Source organism: Typopeltis vanoorti, chromosome 4 (genome assembly GCF_054136105.1).
Source record: "Typopeltis vanoorti isolate ZY-2024b chromosome 4, IOZ_Tvanoo_1.0, whole genome shotgun sequence".
In the NCBI taxonomy this organism is placed as follows: Eukaryota; Metazoa; Arthropoda; class Arachnida; order Uropygi; family Thelyphonidae; genus Typopeltis; species Typopeltis vanoorti.
The window spans coordinates 44,083,951-44,105,793 of NC_143552.1; the positions used below are offsets into that span (position 1 = coordinate 44,083,951).

At 35.9% G+C, this 21,843-nt stretch overlaps 1 protein-coding gene across 2 annotated transcripts in view; it reads right to left on the reverse strand.

Moving 5' to 3' along the window:
* LOC150107267 (cytoplasmic polyadenylation element-binding protein 2-like) overlaps positions 1 to 21,843 on the reverse strand; it is a 267,241-nt gene that overhangs the window by 172,871 nt on the left and 72,527 nt on the right. For both annotated transcript variants that reach the window (XM_090391770.1, XM_090391771.1), the window contains exon 2: positions 12,553 to 12,667. In XM_090391770.1, the coding sequence (XP_090247896.1) occupies positions 12,553 to 12,667 (115 nt within the window). The remainder of the gene's footprint in view (positions 1 to 12,552; positions 12,668 to 21,843) is intronic.

The window sequence follows — 21,843 nt, forward strand, 5'->3', positions numbered from 1 at the left end:
TGCAAAACAACTAAACAGGAAAGAATGGAAAGATATAACAAATAGCTTCCCCCAAATATAAACAGATGAAAAAAAAAAAAAAAAAAAAAAAAAATTTAAGAAAGTAAAGAAGGCAATTGTTTCACTGCAAGCTAATAAATCACCAGGATCAGATGCACTGGGTATAGTTTTTTCTACAAAACCTTAAAAAACTTATTGTTGCAAGTTTTTCCACATGGTTATACTATAAATAAAAGATACCAAGAAATTATATACTTGGTTTAATCCTTTATGCAAGTGTAAGCAAACAAAGTTTGCACCTTAAGTATTTTCAAGACTGTGGCAACTCGTGTATATATACTAATGACTTCACATCACTTGCCTTAGTATCCCATAATGCAAAGCACATCCTTATGGATGTGCTTTGCATTATGCACATCCTTATGGACATGTATAACACTATGCAATATGGGAAGGGTCACTACCCAGATTGGTTTCAACCTTTATTGAGATCTCACCAGTGGGAGCCAGACCCAGAGGTGTCTATAGTATAACTAAGTGGAAAAACTTCCAACAACTATCTCTAATCTAGAGTATTTTCATAATAAGGTGTGACACCTTTTGGCTACTCATATATGAAGTATGACTTCTGCATTACTTCAACCTCAGTAATACCTCTGGTTGGCTCCCACTAATGAGACCTCAATAAAGGTCGAAACAAGCCTGGAAAGTGACCCCTCTCATAATGCATAGTATTATACATGTCCATAAGAATATGTGCTTTGCATTATGGAATATCAAAGCAAGTGATGAGAAGTCATTAGCTTCTATATACAATTTATCCCAGTCCTGAAAATACTTCAGGTGCAAACTTTGTTCTGCTTACACTTGGATAAAGGATTAAATCAAGTATATAATTTCTTGGTATCTTTAATTTTTAGTATAATCAAGTGGGAAAACTTCCAACAACTATTTCTAATCCAAAGTATTTTAATAATAAGGTGTGACACCTTTTGTCTACTCTTATATGAAAGTATGACTTCTGCATTACTTCAACCTAAGCATCACCTCTGGGTTTGGTTCCCATTGATGAGACCTCAATATGTCAGTTCTCCAAAACTCATACTGACAACTCCCATTTGTTCAAACCCAACTGTTTCTCCCAAGTGTCTCTTGCACAAGACATCTTAGTCTATTATGAAGTATGGGTATGTAAATCTTACTTGGAACAGTCAGTAGGAAAATTCTAATTCTCAAAATCAGTTTAAATTCCTTTTCATTGACGACATACAAGAGCTGTACAGCAAGCCCTCGATTAGTGCACCTAATGCATTCTTTAAAACAGGCCCACTTAGTGCTGGGTGATTTGAGCATTTCAAAAAGATATATAGTAACCTATGGCAAATTGTATAATTCATTCCTCAGATTTCTTTTTTGATCATTTTTTTTTATAAGAGAATTAGGGTATATCTCAGGGCCTAGTTAAAGGAAAACCAAGCTGAAAGACAATAAAACATATTCAGAACATAAATTTATTATTCTGCTTCTTAACAAAGAATTCAGCTAACGTAGTTTGGCGAGCATTCTGTTTCTTTTTTTCATACAACTGATGGTATGGCCCTATTGCCTCTTCTGCATATTTTATTGGTACTCTCTTCTCCAGGGTCAGTTTCTTAGCAGTGCTGCTTAAAAACTTCGACTGTACGAAAACTATTTTTAAATTGTTTCTGTGAAACCTCTTTGGGCTCGTCAAAGATTAAATTTTCTTCTGGATCTTCCCGCTGCGTATCTAAATTTAGCAGGTCAGAATCACTTAACTTCTCAGAATGAGATTTAATTAACTTAGATTCATTTGAAAAGCTTCTAAAATCATTTGCACAATGTGGAAGAATGTGCTTCCTAATGGCTCGCATATTACTAGCAGTAATTTCATTCGACTTTATAACCAGGCTGAGATTTCTCTGATTTGGCTAGAAAAGTCTTGGAAGACATTCGCTTCCAAAAAAAGGCCGGTTTCATCGACATTAAAGATTTGTTTATCACAATAGTCTCCTTCTTACACAATTTTCTTCAAAATCTCTGGATATCTCCTTATCTGCACTTGCAGCTTCCCCTATGATTAGAACATTATGTAGGCTATTTATCTTTTTGAAACGCTCAAATCACCCAGCACTAACGTGGAATTCTTTTTCTTTTCCATCATTGATAGCACTTTTCTTTCCAGGTTACAAAGAGACAATGCTTTTGATTTAATAAGGCCAGTGTTTAGCGGGATCCATTTTTGGTTACAATCTTTGATCCATGTAAAAAGAAGTCTCTCTAATTCGATCATTATAATACTTTGATTTCGAGTGCATGCATGATGAACTTGAAGCAGCCTTACCTTTCTCTTTTGTATTCAGCAGTTGATTCACCCATTTTTGTGTTCTTGTCCTATCTGTTCTGGATTCGCCTTGTTCATTTTTCTTTATTATTTTAAGTTTTTCTTCCAATGAGATTACTTTTCGAATCATTTTCACACTTCTATTTTTTGCTCACTAATTCTTTTACTCATGATTAAAGATTAGGAAAATAATTTAAAATAAAATAGAAAAAAAATTGCACGTGATATAATCAGCAAAATGCTATGTAAAGCAGACAACATAAATTTTGGTGGTAAATTTGGAACATAGTGTACTTGGACATAGTGTAGTATGCCATTAAAAAATAACTTTGTATAATGTTTCAAATCGGTAACTAAATTGTTACAACCTGGTGAGTGATTTTTTTAAAGTTAGCCATAAAAAATGTAGTGATCGAAAATTTTTAAAATCTGTAACATTTATATTTAAGATGTATATAGGCACACTAATCAAATTTGGGTATCGGAAAAAAAAAAAAAATGATGCACTAATAGGGGAGCATTAATTGAGGGATTGCTGTACTTCAAATCATCTGGAATTTGTCCCCCTTAATTATGTAGTGCAGTCACAGTGAAACTTTAACACAGACACTCAGAATACGAGAGTGGTCTGAAAAGTTCTTGGCCTAAGAATAAAAAACGACTTTATAATTTCAAAATTATTTTTATTTTTCAATACTTAATACTAATACATTTATTCCACTGATGCTCCAGCACCATTATCCTGTCCCTGTAGTGGTTCTCAGTAAGATCTGCAAAATACCCCCTCTACAGCTGCAATCATTCGAAGAAAAAACGCTGACTAGCGAGGGAGAGCTTTAGTTTTGGGAAGAGATAGAAGTCAGAGGGTGCCAAATCTGGGGAATAGGGTGGATGTTCCAACAATTGATAGTGCAGATCCCTTAATTTTCCCATTGCCAAAACATCTTTGTGGGTAGGTGCACTGTCCTCATGAAAGATGATTTTTTTCTTCTGCAAACCAGGTCTTTTCTCACAAACGTTTTTGTCTAGTCTTGTTAAATGATTGGAATAATATTCCCCAGTTATTGTTTTACCCTTTTCAAGATAATTAAGAAACAAAATGCCTTCAGCATCCCAAAACACCGATGCCATGACCTTTCCTGCTGATGGAACCGACTTTGTCTTCTTTGGCGCTGAAAGGCCAGCTTCTGTCTACTGTTCTGACTGCTGTTTGGATTCTGGTGTGTAATGGTGAATCTAAGTGTCATCCATAGTAATAAATCGATGCGCAAAATCAGTTTTATTCTTGTTAAAACACTCCAAGCAATATTCAGAGATTTTCATGCGAGTGCATTTTTGATCTGCTGTGAGCAAGCGTGGCACCCATCTTGCGAAACCTTTTTCATTTGCAAGTCTTCATGCAAAATATATTCCACATGTTCTTTTAAAATGCCTAGTCTCAGCAATTTCATGCACTTGATCAATGATTTCTGGTGTTGTTACACTTTTGGACGTCTTTCACGTGGATCATCTTCAAGGCTGGTACGACCACGTTTAAACTCGGCAGATAATTTCTTAATAGTCGAAAATGAAGGAGAAGAGTGCCCATAAATTTTTATGAACTTCGAATAATTTCTTTTTGCGTTAAACCTTCTTTTACAAAGACTTTTATAACCCCATGATATTCAATTTTATCCATTTCAATGGATACAGGCAAAACTTTTGCTTCAGACAGCTGTATAAAACAAACTACTTGATAGAATGACTTGCAATTCCACACGGATGCATATGACAGATGTACCAACTTAGAAAAGAAAAAAAATCTTCCCGAGCGTTGCTGCCATCAATGGTCGAGGCCGAGAACTTTTCCGACCACCCTTTTCAGTTTTCCTCTTTCCTTTTCAGTTAATGTACTCATATCATCTTATTCCTTTTATAGCACTCTTTCCTACATTTCTAAGCTTTTACAATAACCTCCAGATTGTTTTGCCATCTTTGTGACATTTATCTTATATATTGTTACCTAGTCTTCCTAAGACTTGTATAACTTTTACACAGAATAGCATTCATATATTTTTTGGTATTCTCTCAAGGCACATGCTGATTAACTAGAAACTATCAAATGCCTTTTTCAGACTGTCTCTATGTTCTTGAATGTACCATGAAGTCCAGATTTTTCTGTATTTGACAAAGGAATACAATTTAGTCACCTTAATTCCCAACCCATTCCTTAGTGAAGTACAGAAAAATCTGGACTTCATGGTACACTCAAGAACATAGAGACAATCTGAAAAAAGGTATTCTTATAGTTTCTAGTATCCTGGTGGACAGCTACTAACACGGTGGACCAGAACAACACTGTATTAGTAGATGACCACCTGGACATTAAATGAGAAACCCTGGTTGGATGTTTGTGTTCCTTGAGAGACTATGTCAAGGTTAACTCCCTTTTATCTTGTTTTGTCCCTGTAGCAAACCCTAACACAGTTACATGTTGGACAGTGTATTGCAATCTACACATGACCTTTAATTAATTAAAACTAGTCTACAACTGCAATTGATATTTAATTTCTTTAAATCTAACAGAATAATATGATTTATCATGAGGGCTCCAAGTAAGGTCATCTTATAATTGTGTTAGTGCTATCTTTAAGTGGATATCATTTTCAGTGGCGGCTCGTGGTTTGAAATCGTGGGGGTGCTGCAACTTTTGAAATATACATGTACACTGTAAGTACAGTGTATGTATATTTCTAGGTGAGATATATGTATATATATCTCACCTAGCTGTAGAGTAGGTGCCCTCCCTCAGTGAGTCTTTGGTGGTGGTTGATGGTAGCGGCATTGGTGTAGATCAGGGTTTCCCAAACTGTGTTCCGTGAGAAGTTCTGGAATTTGTCATTTTAGTTTTCTAAGCATTTTTCATGAATAAATATTTTATAGTGGAAATATTTTGAGGAGAATAATATTCGTGAATATGTCGAAAAGCTCAGACCCAGAATGCCTAATAACAACTGTGAAGCAAACGTCAGTGAACAAGCAGTGTATTTTTAAACGTGGAAGTATTCATGAATTATTGTTAATTTTCGCACATCGAAACTTTTCAACATTTCGGAAAGGGAATACCGCTGTTTATGACCGGTCATAAAAATTGCCTGCAAGCAGATTATAATAATGGGCGGCATATCCTCTGTTCTCAAAACTGAAGGAAATGACATCTGTGTAGCAATTGTCAGTGACCAAGCGGCATATTTTTAAACATGGAAATATTCATGAATTATAGTTAATTTTCACACATCGAAATCTTTCAACAATCCGGAAAGAGAATACGAACAAATACCGCTGTTTATGACCGATCATAAAAATTGACTGCAAGCCGATTACAACAATTGGCAGCATATCCGCTGTTCTCAAAACTGAATGAAATAACATCTGTGTTGCAAATGTTAGTGACCAATCAGCAAGGAAGTATAAAGAAAATTTTTCCACTAAAATTGAAGATCAAGGTAGTCTGTATCTGGTTCTCAAATCTAGTAATACTGAATACTTTCTTTGCAAGTTCGTATTGTAGGATGAAAGTTTTGAAACTGTAGTGCTGTGATTTTTTAAAAGTAATAGGCCTGCAGATTTAAATTTTAATATGAATAAGAGACAAGGGACTTTAATTTTGGTAGTAAGGAATCTCTTATTGAAGGTGTTTGTGATGCAACAGATAGTGAGTCATCCACTACCAGCCTACAAAAGCGATCTCCAGGATGTACAAAATGAGAGGAAAACTACCAGCACACAGGAGAAAAGGTCTGCATTCACTCATAAGTACTTATTATTATTATTATTTGTCACCTCCAGATAGTCCAAAGACTCATCGAGGGAGGGCATCTACTCTACAGCTCTGCTTCCACCAGTCACAATCCACCAATTGACTGCAAATACACTAACGCCATCTACTGCCGACACTAGTATTTCCACAGACAATCACAAACATCCATGCCCATGGCAGGATGTTTATAATATTTAAAATTTAATATTATAAATTTTTGATCAGAATGGGTATGTCAACGAAAATCAGCACAAATTAATTTAATGATTAATATGTTTAATTGATCTTTAATTAATTATTAATTAATAATAAAGATCAGCTAAATCAACAATTAATTACTAATTAATACATTACAAAATAACCAAGGTGTTCCGTGAAAATTTCAGTAAGTTGAAATGAGGTTTCAATTGAAGAAATTACTATTTTGCCCTGGGCTGGTGACAGCAATCATGCTGTGCTGACTTTGGAAGTAGCTAAGTTTATAATAGTTCCATTCAAAAAAGGTTACATACTTAACTACAAAGCAGGAATTTATGAAAAACTGTGGAGTATACCAGGGTTTTCTGTCCCATTTAAAAATAATAATAATTAAATAATGCAATATCAAAATATTTCCCTAGAGTTAGAACAATAAATAGTAAGAGAAATTGATGTGCAATTTTATTAAGTCAGATTCTTAAGAAAAAGATTATGTGGAAGGAATGCCATGTGCATAAGGATGATGTTAGTTATAAAAATTATAAGCCACAGGCCAGAAGAGTTAGACCTATTGTAAAGTAAGTGACTATGAAAATAAACTAGTCCTGCAAGCTAAAGCCAATTCAAAAGAATATTATCATTATGTTCCAAGTAAAAGAAATAATGAATGTGAAAGAATAACTACTGAATGTAGATGGTATGCAGGCGTCAAATACAGAAGATATGGCTCAGCTAAATAAGTGTCCATTTTGCCAAAAGTTATCAAACCTGGAATATGCAACAGAGCTCATTGATACCTCTACACTGGGGGAAGAAACTCAGGTGTATGAGAAGGAAGTAGTAGGGCCAATGCACAAACTGAATATGAATCTGGAAATATGGGCTGATGGGACATCAGTACAGATGCTGAAACAGTAACTGAACTGGCTCTTCCTTTGACCAGGCTACATAATTAAAGTCTCAGCACAGAGAAGGTTCCACATGAGTGGAAAGACTGTATGATAATCCTATTGCACAAGGGTGATGAAAGGACTGATGTCTTTAACTATCAAGTTAACAGTATCTTGAATAATGAAGAATTTGGAAAGTTGGTAAGAGATCGCATATATAAAGGGGTTGATAGAGAATCTATACTTTGCAATGAACAGCATGGATTTAGTATATCATGCTTGAGAAACCTGGTCACATTTTATAATAATGTTACTCTTGAGTTGGACAAGAGGAATGAATACATCATGATACTTTTGGACTCTGCTAAAGCTTTTGACGGGATACAGCTCAGAAAACTGCTGTATCGAAAAATCGAGACATTTATTTCGCACACGTTGTAGTTTGAGTATATTGGTATTGACATCTCCAGGTCGGAGAAGCATAGGTAAGTATAGGATGAATCATCATTTTATATATAAGTAACTTGATTCTGGTGCTCAATTTACTGTTCCTATTAATTAAAAGATAGAGCTGGGCAATGATTTTTGATGTCTTTAGACAGATAGTCTTGACATGGGAGCTGAAAGTCATTTTTTTTGTCCATCAATACACCAAGATATTTGATCTCAGTAAACCATGGGATTTTTGTGTTAAATAGGAGGATGTCTCCAGTAGGAAGCATAGATCTTTAGGCAAATAGCACTGCTATGTTCTTTTGAGGATTTACTTGGAGTTGCATTTGGTGAAATATTGTTCGATTAGCAGTAGATTTTCCTGTTTTCTTGATTGCTAGATGCGGTTTTAAAGATCTGGCCAGTATCGCAGTATCATCTGCATATAAGGCCTTGCTGGATGACTGTGGGTTGTGCAGGATATCACACATATATATGGAAAAAAGAGTTGGTGCCAGTAGAGATCCTTGTGGAACTCCAGCCAGGATGTACTTTTGTATTGAGAGTGTGCCATTCAACTTGACTCGCATGTGCCTATTGTAGAGGTATGACCTGATCAGTTGAACCATTCCCAATGGTGTACCAAAAGATATCATTTTGTGTAGTAAGCCATAATGTCAAATGCACTGGCTATGTCCAAGAAAACAGTCCCAGTGCATTGATGCCAATTAAATTCTGTATTAACATATTCCACCAATCTATATATCTGTTGTGTGGTACTGTGAGATTGGCAGAACCCAAACTGCTCCTCAGGAATAACGTTTAGCCTGTGCACTAATTCTTGGAGTCTTGTGAGAATAACTTTCTCGGCAATTTTGCACAGGTTTGAGATGAGACTAATTGGTCTATAACTCTGAGGTAATTTCCGGTCTTTTCCAGGTTTATGTATTGGGATTACATCTGTTAACTTCCGGTGGGAATGGAAATATTTGTAGCGAAAGATGGAGTTTATTATGTTAGTCAGATGCACAATAGCTGTGTGGGGTAGTAGTTTTATCACCTTGTTGGTGATTCCATCAGGTCCAGGAGCCTTTTTGTTCTTTAACTTCTTGATTATGTCGTATATTTCTGCAGGTGATGTGGGTGCAATTTGACTAGAGTATATGATAGAAGATTTAAGCGTATATCTGACATGACAGTGGATCTTGTATATGTGATTGAAGTCGAGGTGGTCATAAGAGGATTTATATTGACTCTCTAGATTTCTTGCTATTGCCTCGGCTTTATCTGCATCGGTATGGATGAGGCCAACATCTGTTTGAAGAGGTGGAAGAGGTTTGTTTTTGTTCTTAATCTTTCTGATTAGATTCCATATGGAGTGGTTATCTCAGATAGAAGTCAATTCTTCCTCCCAAAGTTGACTTCTATGCACTGTGAGGGCATCTCTTATTGTGGAGTTAAATCTATTCAAGATTCGTTTATCTTGAGGTGCTCGGGTATTATGATATCTCTTTCTTGCCCTGTTCTTCTCTCTGATCAAGTTCATATGTCTTCTGGCAAGTAATTTGGTCTGCAGGTAGTTGTGGAAGTAGTAATGGCTGTGTTAATTTGTTTAGTTAGATCCTTTACAGCTATTTCAATTTCATCTGTTGAACATTTTATTATCGGCACGGGACCAATATATTTTGGAAGTACCTTGGATAGTTTATCCCACGGTATGAAAGAATGTGGAGGAGGAAACAAATTGTCTTGGTTTCCCAGCTATAATAGAATGGGATTGTGATCGGAAGATAAATCATTGAGTGTCATTATACTGTACTGTAGTCTGACATTTTGTAAGACAGCTATGTCCAAAACATCAGCCCGGCTGTATGTGTTATGATGGGTAGGCTCCGTGGGGCCTGCCACAACCACATTGTTGGACTCTGAGTAGTTGGCTAGTATGTGTCCATTTTCATTGACAGAATGGCTGTTCCAGTCAGGATGCTTAGAGTTAAAGTCGCCAGCCATGATGTAGTCAAGTAAAGGAGGCTGTAAAGTAATCTCTGACGTAGGTGTGCTGAGTGAGTAAGAAAATGTTTCTTACTCACTCAGTTTCTGCTTCTGTTTTTCTATTTCTTGGATTGTGAGCGCATCCTTTGTAATTGGCAGTGTGAGGACTGCCACAATTCGCACATTTAGCCAGGGTAGATTTTGGTTTAGTGCATGTGTTTGTTGGGTGGCTGATCCCACATTTTAAACATTTGAATTCAGCCTTGCACATTTTCTGGGCGTGGCCAAACCTTTGACATCTATGGCACTGCCCTGTTGAAGCCCTTTTTCTTAATGGTTCTATAGTAATTTTCAGTCCACAGATGGATGTCAGGTCATATATGTGCTTATAAGCTTGAGTGATCTCTACTAAAACCAGTGGCATTGGAGTCTTGTCTTTTTTTGTTCATTCTGCTGACCTTAACGGGTGGTAGGTCTTGTTGGTGCAGATCTGCAGCCACTTCTTCTGTGGATACGTCTTCCGAGACACCTCTAATCACTACCTTGAAGTTTTTCTCTGATCCTAGTGAAAAGGTGTGATACTGTATACCTTTGGCATTTAATTCACCAGTTAACTTTCGATAATCCATCACTGCCCTAGGTTGGATTTTAATACCATCTGTGACATTCTTTGCTTGACTGTATGAAATTTGTAAATTAGACATCATAGTCCTTAGGGAAATCCATTTTTTCTTTTCTCGCAGAATAATCGGAGGTATCTTTTCCCTTGAGGAAGTAGGAGAGTCCAGGACAGGACCGTCTTCTTCCATTCGATCTGCTTTGGGTGATTCAGAGGCTGTAGTTTTGCGTTTTTTGCGAGCGTGAACCTCCTGATAATCACTGTGATCTGCAAGGGAATTATCATCAGCTGTTGTTTCTATTTCGCTGGTGCTGTCTTGAGGGGTGCTGGGAAGAAGTTCTGAGAGTTGAGGGTCATCTGTATCAATCTCTTTTATTTGATGAATCATGAATTTTCTTGGCCATTTAGTGTGCAATAGATTGCCTACATGCTTGAAGATAGCCAGAAGTTCTTTAAAATTTAGTTCTTCATATGGTGCCTCCATGGTTAGCACCTACACTTTGTTCTGTTGGGCAGGACATGCCCTTCCCTTATCACAATAATAGATAGACAGTTGCTTACCAAGTACAGTATATGAAACAATGGCAATACTAGCGGCAGTAGGCCTAGTGTATCGCCCTTGTTGTAAATTTGGGTGACTTACCTGGGTAAACCTCTCGATGTATAAGAATAAGAAAGACCTCTTTGAAAATAAACCGTTTATTTATAGTAGCAAAACTATTTACTACTTGTAAATTAAGTAGTCAAAAATTCCTTAAATCACATTTTCTATCAACAATCAAAATTAGAATTCACTTTGTCTGCCATTAAACTGCCATCTGTCTTGCAGAAGTCATATATATCTCATATACAAGTAGACAAAAGGTGCCTGACCTTATTAATAAAAATCTCTGAATGAGAGAAAGATGTAGAAAGTTTTTTACCTTGGGTTTATTATACTTTAAAGATACCAAGAAATTGTATACTTGGTTTTAATCCTTTTCCCAAGGAAGCAAAACAAAGTTTTGCACGTCTTTGACATATAATAAACCCAAGGTAAAAAACTTTCTATATCTTTCTCTCATCCAGAGATTTTTATTAATAAGGTCAAGCACCTTTTGTCTACTTGTATAGGAGATATATATGACTTCTGCATTACTTCAACCTTTGTATCTCTCCCAGGTCTGTCTCCCACTGATGAGACCTCAATAAAGGTCGAAACCAGTTTGAGTAGTGACCCCTTCAATTATGCATAGCATTATATATGCCCGAAAGGGGGTGTGCTTTGCATTATGGGATACATGCTAAGGCAAGTGATATGAAGTCATTAGCCTCTATATACAAGTAGCTCAAATGTGAATATATTTTTCATACGCAAAACTTTGTTTTGCTTACTTGGGAAAAGGATTAAAACAATTTTTATGTTAAAGATACCAAAAATTTCTTGGTATCTTTAACGTAAAAAACTATATATATATATATATAAAGAGGGAGGGGGGAGCCATCCCCAGCTACTATGACATCTGATGTCTAATTTTAATTTGTTTAATTTTTAATTGTCTAATGCCAGCCTGGTTGGCCAAGTGATTAGAGTATCCGCACTCCAGCTAAAAGGCTGCAGGTTCAAATCCCGCCGGGGTCATGGATGTTTGTGATTGTCTGAAAAATACTAGTAGTAATAGTGGTGGTGGTGGGCGGTAGATGGTGTTGGTGTAGATGATGGTTGTTGCGGTCCGTTGTAGTTGGTGGATTGAGTGGCAGAGACAAAGAGTTGTGGAGTAAGTGCCCTCCCTCGATGAATCTTTGGACTCATTGGAAGACCAGAGGATGACATTATGGTGATTTAGTCCATTTCTGTTATATTATTTGATAAAATGTTTAAATTTATGTTAGAAATACTTCTGTACTTTTCAGTAATAATGGAGCACTTCCCTTAACCACGTTACCCGCCAAGACATCAGGATGTGAAGTGTATATTAAAATTGTAATACCATTAACATTACCTTGAAATATTTGATGGATACGAAGCATATGAGGATGCGTATTTGATCCATAATGACCAGTAAGGTGGTTAATAACGATTCTGATAAAATAATTGTTAAAACTTATGCAATAAGAGCAAAAGACCAGAGGCCAAGTTAACTTGAAGTGAAATGTATTTAAATTACTCGTTAAGCATCTGAATATGTTTGCTATTAATAATAAGTATTCAACAATCTTTATAATATGCATATGGGAATTCAACATATGTCGCTACAGAAATAAATCAATTCATATCTACCTTTGTAATGATCTGAATTATCTGCTGTTCTCATAATATCCAAAAGTTGTTGTTCAAGAGGAAATCTGAGATTCTCTAGAGGGCTAGTAGCAATATTACATGTCAATGACCGGTCCTAATAAATAAAGATTAATCTTCGTTCAAAATTTAGTATACAATAAAACAGCAGATACTAGAAAAAAATTTTCTGTATTTCACAGCATAATAAAACTAATTATGGCAAATCACTTTATTCTACTATATGCTTTGATATAAGAATTTTTGAACTGTGACTTCTTTAACTGCTCAAGAAACAAAATTTTAAATAATAAAAATTTCCAAATCAGTAATGCTTGGAATCTGGGACATGTTTTAGAATTTTTGACCTAATAATGTGGAGATCTGGGCAGTTAGTTACTCCAGTGTCTAAAATGTTTCGGACAAATTAATAGCCAAGAAACAATGTCAAGAATGGTGTCTGACTATATGGTGTGAAATCTCAGGTTACTCTGCAACTATCACTGCCAACCATATGGAGTTATTAAAACCCTTACCAAAAACTGCCTAAAAACTAACCTTCCTGAAAAAAGCACACTTTTCCAATAGCAATAATTCATGTAAAAAAAACCATTTCTCTACCTGCTACCAACAAAAAAGGGGCCATAGCAATATAATCTCAATAATAATAAAAATATAACAAATCATAATATTATAACCAAATTACAACCTTCATAGCTATTAGAAAACCAGCATTCTTCATCTGTTCCTGTACCCAACACAAGCCACATACCTCCTCTCCTATACAAGCATCAGGCATCTACAAAATCCTGTTCAGCTGCATGGGATTTTGATAATGAAAAGTGTGCGTGGGGAGGGGAATCATTTTGCTATAGAAAAACAGATTAGAGAATTAAAGATATTCAAATAACTTAGCTTCAGCATGAACAAACATCCATAACTAGAACATATGATTATAAGCTACCGCCAAAAAATCTGGGAGAGGCCACTATTCAATCTCAACAGAGACCAACCAACCCAACAGCCAAGGCCAACAAATAAGAATGCTCAGGGGAGTAGACCAATCAGGATATCAGTCATGTTTTCTCAACACTTAGAAATCATAATTGTTATGTAGTACCAGAAATATATATTATTATCCTATGACCACCATGGAGTCAAAGACACATCTAGGGAGTCCCTTTATTTATACACACACACAAAGCTCATCATAACTCACCTTAAACACACTCAAATTCTCTGCAGACACCACACTCTCAGACAATGCATTCCAATCATTCATAACTCTCCAATGAAAAATCTGCTTTCCATTCCCTTACAGCTTCCAGGGATGACCTCATGTTCTCCCCCCAATCTCCCACTATTTTATGAATTCACTACAACATTAATCCTTTACCAACTTGTATGTATCTATAATATCACCCCTCTTCCTCCTATCCACTAGACTCTGTAAATTGCATCTTCTCAACTGTTCTTCATATTCAACATTCCAGAGATCAGAATCTACCTTAGTCAATTACCTCTGGAAAACCAGGTGTCCAAATCTGTGCCCAGTAGTCTATACCATGTGACCTAATCAAGCCTTATACAATGAAATCATAATCTCCTTATTTCTAGAAGTTGGTATCCTCTGCATCATTCCCAAAATTCATTGTGTTGTCCTCACAACCCAATGTGTCCTCTAAATTTTAGATCCTTATCCACTATCACCCAAAGATCTCTTATTTCCTCCACCTCCAATAATATATTCCCACCAAGCGTAAATTCTACATCCCATCTTTGTTTCCAAAATTTTAAAACCTCACATTTTGCAGCATTGAATTGTCATCCCCACAACCATCCCCAATCACTAAATCTATTCAAGTCTTCTTGTAAGACCAGAACATCTGCTCTTATCCTCATAGTTTATCCCAACTTTGCATTATCACATACATGTGTGTGGTTTCAGATAAGTGTTTTGAAGTGATAGCATCTTCAAGAATCTGAATGATTCTTGAAGATGCTAATGATACTATCAGTACTTTTTCCATTAAATGTGAGACTTTGCAGTTGAAAGCTGTAATATGGGATAGTGTACTCTCTAAATGGAAAAGAACTCAGGGAGTCATTATGAGAGGAATATTTATATGGACTTAACTAGTGAATTAGTTGATCTTATATGGAGGTAGCAGGATTTGTCCAGAAACTCTAGTTTTTCATCCTACATAGAAGCAAATCAGCCAGAAAAGACACAAAAATGTTAGTGGGTGTAGCATGTAGACAGTGGATTTCAGATCATTTTCCAATGATAAGACTATGAAAATGTCACAATAATAAATCAACAAAATCAATAGCCAACACTTAAGTTAGTACTCAATCATATTTGCATAAATTAGAATATTAGTTAAAAAGAGAAACATATAAAGAATTATGAATAACAAATTTAATCATAGTTTCTAATATTAAAAAAAAAATCAAATTGAGTCATACCAGAAGGTAGGTATGATTTCTTACAACATTAAACATTGCAAAATTGACTACTATTTGGATACTCGTAGACAGGCTTATACGTTGGTTATGCATTATTAAAACACTTAAGGAATAGAACAACGTAGTTAAGGATATAAATTAAACTTTAATAAATATTTTCCGATATTTCGGCAACGTCACGTTGCCATTTTCTAAAGGAACTTACAAAAAAGTTACGTGCACGTAGGCACTACAACACAGAAACTGGGAATGAAGAGATGAAGCTATTGTTCTCCTAACAGTCCTGATGGTGCCCTCCAGCAGGCTAAGTAGGTGTTCTTAGCCGTTGGGCTGAAGGTCTGCAGATGTAGGCCTCCCAAATTTGGGGCAGTCACATACAACCAAATTTGTTGAGGTTTGGAGAATTTCTTAGGGCCTACATCTGCAGACCAACCACTTCCCCTAGACCTACCTGGTGTTTACCAAGTCCCTTGCAGTTGTAAACTGTCTTACTTTGGCCAAACAGGCAGGACAGCGAATATCAGAATTTCGGAACACAAGGACTACATCCGTTTTCACAAATACAGTCATTCTGGGCTTGCGGACCATGCTCTGGATACATGCCACAGAATACGGTGAAAGAAAGCTACAGTGACACACCGTAGCAAATACAAATTTGAAAGACTCTTTATGGAATCAGCCCCAGCCCTAAGAAATTCTCCAAACCTCAACAAATTTGGTTGTATGCGACTGCCCCAAATTTGGGAGGCCTACATCTGCAGACCTTCAGCCCAACGTCCAAGAACACCTACTTAGCCTGCTAGAGGGCACCATCAGGACTGTTAGAAGAACAATAGCTTCATCTCTTCATTCCCAGTTTCTGTGTTGTAGTGCCTACGTGCAAGTAACTTTTTTGTAAGTTCCTTTAGAAAATGGCAACGTGACGTTGCCGAAATATCGGAAAATATTTATTAAAGTTTAATTTAATTTATATCCTTAACTACGTTGTTCTATTCCTTAAATGTTTTAATAATACTATTTGGATAAAAGTTTAATAATACCAAAAAAAAATAATAATAATAATAAATTAAAAAATGCCATTTTTTTTTAAGTATTATTTATTCTCCATTTATTCTACACATACTTGGTGCATCTGCAAGTCATTTACAATGAATACTGCAATATCCAAGCTTCTGAGAGAGAGCGAGAGAGAGAGAGAGAGATGGTTTCAGATATTTAATGCAGATAAACAATTGATTTTGTTGATTTATTATTGTGACTTCTTTACTACACCATCTATTAATGCACAAAGTATATTTAAAATTTTCGAGTACATTATTTGAGGGATGTTTGAAAAGTTTGGTAAAAAACAAGTTAAACACATTTTTTTTGGGGAAAAAATCACCTTTACTTCTCAACACAGTCTCCATTGAAGTCGACACATTTGGTCTGGCGAGTTTTCAATTTTTTCATCCCATCTAAAAAAGTAGGATTTGTCAAATTGTGCAAAATAGTTATCGACAGCCTTAATGGCATCCTCATTCGAAGAAAATTTTTTCACACTGAGCCAAATTTTTAAGTTTGGGAACAAGTCACATGGGACCAAGTCGGGAGAATACAGTGGATGTGGAACCAATTCAAACACCTCAGTTTGTGCAATTTTGCCATTGCGACGGCCGATGTGCGAGACGGTGCATTGCCATGACGAAAGAGCACTTTTTTGTGAGCCAATCTTGCCCGTTTTTTCTTCAGTTCTTTTAAATGGTCCAACAATGATGCATAATAGACTCCTGTTATTGTCTTACCCTTTTCAAAAATAGTCTATCATGATAATTTCTTGGGAATACCAAAAAACAGTTGCCATCACCTTTCCAGCTGACAAAAACAGTCTTTGCTTTTTTTCCGGTGTTCTGTCACCGGGCATTGTCCACTGTTTGGAATAATCCTTGGACTTAGGTGTGTAGTGATGGATCCAAGTTTCATCTACAGTCATGAATCGATGCAAAAATCCTGCAAATTGCGATTAAACATCGACAAACACAGAGTTGAAATGCGTTTTTGATCGACAGTCAACAATCACGGCATCCATCATGCACACAGCTTTTTCATGCAGGATATTATACACCCATTCAGTTGAAATGCATACAATCTCAGCAATCTCAAGCACTTTCACTTGGTGGTCTTCTATAACGATACCATGGATTTTGTCAGTCATTTCCTTCGCAGTGATCTCAGCCGGGTGTCTGGAGCGCGCTTCATCTTAGATGGACTTACGACCATGTTTAAACGAGTTTATCGAAAATTAAATAGTCTTTAATGCTGGTGCAGAGTCCCCATGAACTGCATCTAACTCGGCTTTGATCTGCGCGGCCATCCACTTCTTCAAATAAAAGTGTTTTATCACTGCAAGAAACTCGTTTTTCTCCATTTTTATGAAAATGCAAACATGGCCATTTTAAATGTTTGCCAAACGAGAACTACACTTCATACATGGCTAAAATTTTGGCAGAGATCATGAAAAAGATGATACATGCCGACAATGGTATGAATGAATTGTGTCACCATCTATTGGAAATTTACCAAACTTTTCAAAAAAACCCTCGTACTAGCTGTATAAAATTATGAAGTCAGAAATGAGTGGATAAACACTCTTCCATGAATCTACTGTTAAAAACACTTTTGCATGCTTTCTAAGAGGTGGAATTATCATCGCTGCCATTTGCAGATTAAGTTTCAATATGGTTAAATAAACATGAAGCGTATCTGAAATCTTTCTGAAAATGATAAAATCTACCAATGCATTGGTCAACTAATTTTATTCTTATTTTTAAAACAATCCAATTTGATTCTTTGTTAGGGAGAGTTACTTTAAAGTCAAGGCTAGATAGCTGAGAGGATAACTAGACGGACCAATGCCTTAATTCTCACCCTTGTATGGTGCACCCATAAATACTATTCACACTTGGATGTTGTGTTAGAAATGAGGATAGGCCTGGCAACATACTCCCCCCCCCCACACACACACTTGGTTATACTATAAATTAAAGATGCCAAGAAATTATATTCTTGGCATCGTTCATTCTTTATCCAAGTGTATGCAAAAAACGTTTGCATGAAGTCCCTTCGTGACTGGGCTACTTGTATATAGAGGATAATGACTTCACATCGATTGCCTTAGTATCCCATAATACAATGCACATATCCTTGAGGATATGTATGATACTATGCATTAAGTGATGGGACTACCCAGACTGGTTTAGACCTTTACTGAGGTCTTGTCAGTGGGAACCAGAACCAGAAGTGATATCAAGGTCTACAAGTAGCCCCAGTCGTGACGTGACTTCACATGCAAACTTTGTTTGCTTACACTTGGATAAAGGATTAAAAAAAAAAAAAAATGCCAAGAATATAATTTCTCACATTTTTAAGTTATAATATAACCAAGTGAGAAAATTTTCAACATCTATCTCTAATCCAGAGTATTTTACTAATAAGGTGCAACACCTTTTTGGCTACTCGTACAGGTAAATATGACACTGCATTATTTCAACCTTGGTATCACTTCTGGGTCTCGCTCCCACTGACAACCTCAATAAAGGTCAAAACCTGTCTGGGTAGTGGCCCTTCCCATAATGCATAGCATTATACATATCCACAAGTATATGTACAGTTTGCTTACACTTGGATAAAGAATGAAACCAAGAATATACCATTTTTTGTCGTGTAAAGACGAATCCTAGTTTTTCGAAACCAAAATTAAGAAATCAATATTTTAAACACAAAACAGAACATGTTTGATATTTTTTTTTTAGATAATCAAAGTATATTTAGTAATTAGGTAATATTTTTAAGATACATACTAAGAAATCATGCATAACTCTGGGTTCCAGGCATATCATTTTCTTCATCGTTTTTTATTTTCAGACATTTTTATGGGCTAGTGCTCAAAATATTGTTAATGCATTAACTTACCCCACCAACGAGTTGCAGACATATGAATGCTTTCGGAGTTCTGTTTGGTTTATTCAGAATCAGCCGTTAATGATCAATCGATAGAGTTAACAAAGGCTGGTGATTGGTGGAAGCCTGTTTGCGGAGACAAGGTACTGGCAGTTTCGCCACACCAACCGCAGGTATCTCAACTGGCTATCCCCCCCATCCCCCTGTATAAGACAATCCCCAATTTTTGGTCTAAAAATTTTAGAAAAAAGTATTGTCTTATACATGGAAAAATATGGTAATTTCTTGGCATCTTTAATTTATGACATGACACTTAGCTGATCAAATTACAGTAATCGTTCAATTATTCAATCAACTAAAATCAATTTGTTGGCCAGATAACTGATGGGTCAATTAACAATTGACTTATATATTTGTTAGTGACATTGGTTTCCATAAACTAATGAACAAAGAGCAAAATCACGATAACTGTATGATGAATTTTTATGCAATTTAGTGAAAAGTAAATAAAAAAAAAAAAAAGCACGTGCACGTAGGCAATACAACACAGTAACTGAAAATGAAGAGATGAAGCTATTGTTCTCCTAAAAGTCCTGATGGTGCCCTCTAGCAGGTTAAGTAGGTGTTCTTGGCCGTTGGGGCTGAAGGTCTGCTGATGTAAGCCTCCCAAATTTGGGGCAGTCGCATACGACCAAATTTGTTGAGGTTTGGAGAGTTTTTTTTAGGGCTGAGGCTGATTCCACAAATAGTCTTTCAAAGTTGTATTTGCTACGGTGTATTACTGTAGCTTTCTTCCACCGTATTCTGTGGCGTGTATCCAGAGCATGGTCTGCAAGACCAGAATGGCTGTACTTGTGAAAACGGATGTAGTCCTTGTGTTCACATAGCATTTATGTGTCTTGTGTGTACATTCTTCTTTTTATTCTTGAAACATCCCAAAAGATTTAGGGGAAACAGAACCTGACACGTTAGATGAAATAGCTGCTTTCAACAAGTTGGAGATGGTGGTGGTGGTGGGGGGGGGATCATGTTCCTTGCCTAGAATATCATCCCTACACACGAAGCTCTTATGGCTGTTGCTGCTAGATTCGATTCAGAGTATATCATCATCAAAAACATCAAGGATAACATGACAGATGGCAATGTAAATCATAATTCTATTAATAAAACTCACTATGGTCTATACTTACTATTATGTAAGTACAGAATTTTCACCCAAGTATAAAGTGCATCTTCAGTATGACTTTCAAATTAAACAAGCAGAATAGACACTGGAAGAACTCAACAGCGAATATGTATAAGCTATGAATTACATGTACATGATAGCGGCATAAGATAAACTTCATTAAGATCCTGACTATACAACTTTAAAGAAAAGAAAAAACTATTGCTTATGTGTAATGTATGGAGAAGTACATGGATAAAAATTATAAAAATATTATCAAAGTATAATCCATAGTGAATTTTATTCATCAAATATTAAGCAGTTTTCATTCTGATATGACTCCTCTAGAGAAGTTTAATGTACAGAGACAAACTGCAGGTATTCTTTGAAGTCAATTTCCTGAATGGGATTTATTCACAGACTGAGGATCTGGCTAATCCTTCTTGATAAAGGATATTTCCCAACAGGAAGTTGACCTCTAAAACATATTAAAAAAGATAGCATATTAGCAGTGAGGGCTCCAGAAATTAAGTTAAATCTACTAGCCATAAAAAATATTTACTCAAGAATAGTACCAGTCTAATTTATATAAATATTTTTTATAGGTGATATTTAAAAAAAATAAAAATAAAATGTTATTCTGAGAAATACATTCTTTAATTCTTGCTACTCCTTACCACATAATTATACAGAAATATCCTTTCCTTTACAGGTGTTCAAGATGTATGCCATTAATACTTACAGTTCTTCAGTTTTGCACTATTATCATTTCTTGACAGTAGTCACTGTGTCAAGAAAGTGCTCACCAGACTCATTTTTCACAATATAATGTCAGTCACATGAATTGTCTGACTCACCTTTTATAAGATAATTACCATTTTTATTCAACAATATTAAAAAGTTTTCTTTTTATTATGTAAAATGTTTAAGTATATAATTACACTATATTACTTTTCTCCTTTCTTTTAGGCTTGCACGGTGATCCGAATGCATTTTTGGAAATTATGGAGACAACTACCGTGTTTGAATAAAAACTTTAGTTTAATATTACTAAAATTTTACAAATCGACGTTTCGACCTTTATGTCAAGGTCATCTTCTGGAGCGTACAATTATACACAAGAAACAAGCTATACTACAATCATACTGGTTCGTTAAAGACACTGACTAACTGCTACCATAATTGTTGGCCTGACCTCTGGTGGAGAAAAAAAAAATATACATCAACGCTAGAGTCCTATTATTTGTGTTGTCTACTATATACGTATATTAACATCATTCCAGCCAGTTGGAGTAGAAAGGTTTCTAATACTAGCGGATTGGCTAGAGTCCTGACTTATGTTGAATCTTTCATATTAGGTTGGCTGAATGTGTGCCATCCAGATCCTTGGAATTTTCATACCATCTTTATTGTTGATATTTGGGTGGTTTATTAGGATTTCGCAGGATTCTTTAAATTTTCTTTCGTACCATGTTTTTGTGCGGTGTAAGGAGCAGGTGCTTTTCCAGTTGATTTGGTGTAAGGTGTTAAGTGCATGGTCTGAGAGGCCTGCTTCACCATAATGGTTATATTTAATGTGTTCTTTCTTGCGTATAGGGATTGTCCGTCCTGTTTCACCAATGTACGGTAAGTTACAGGTGCAGCGGATGCAATAGACTCCAGTATGTGCTAATGGGAGGAGAGGATCCTTACAGGAGCTGAATATGGTTTTAAGTTTAGTG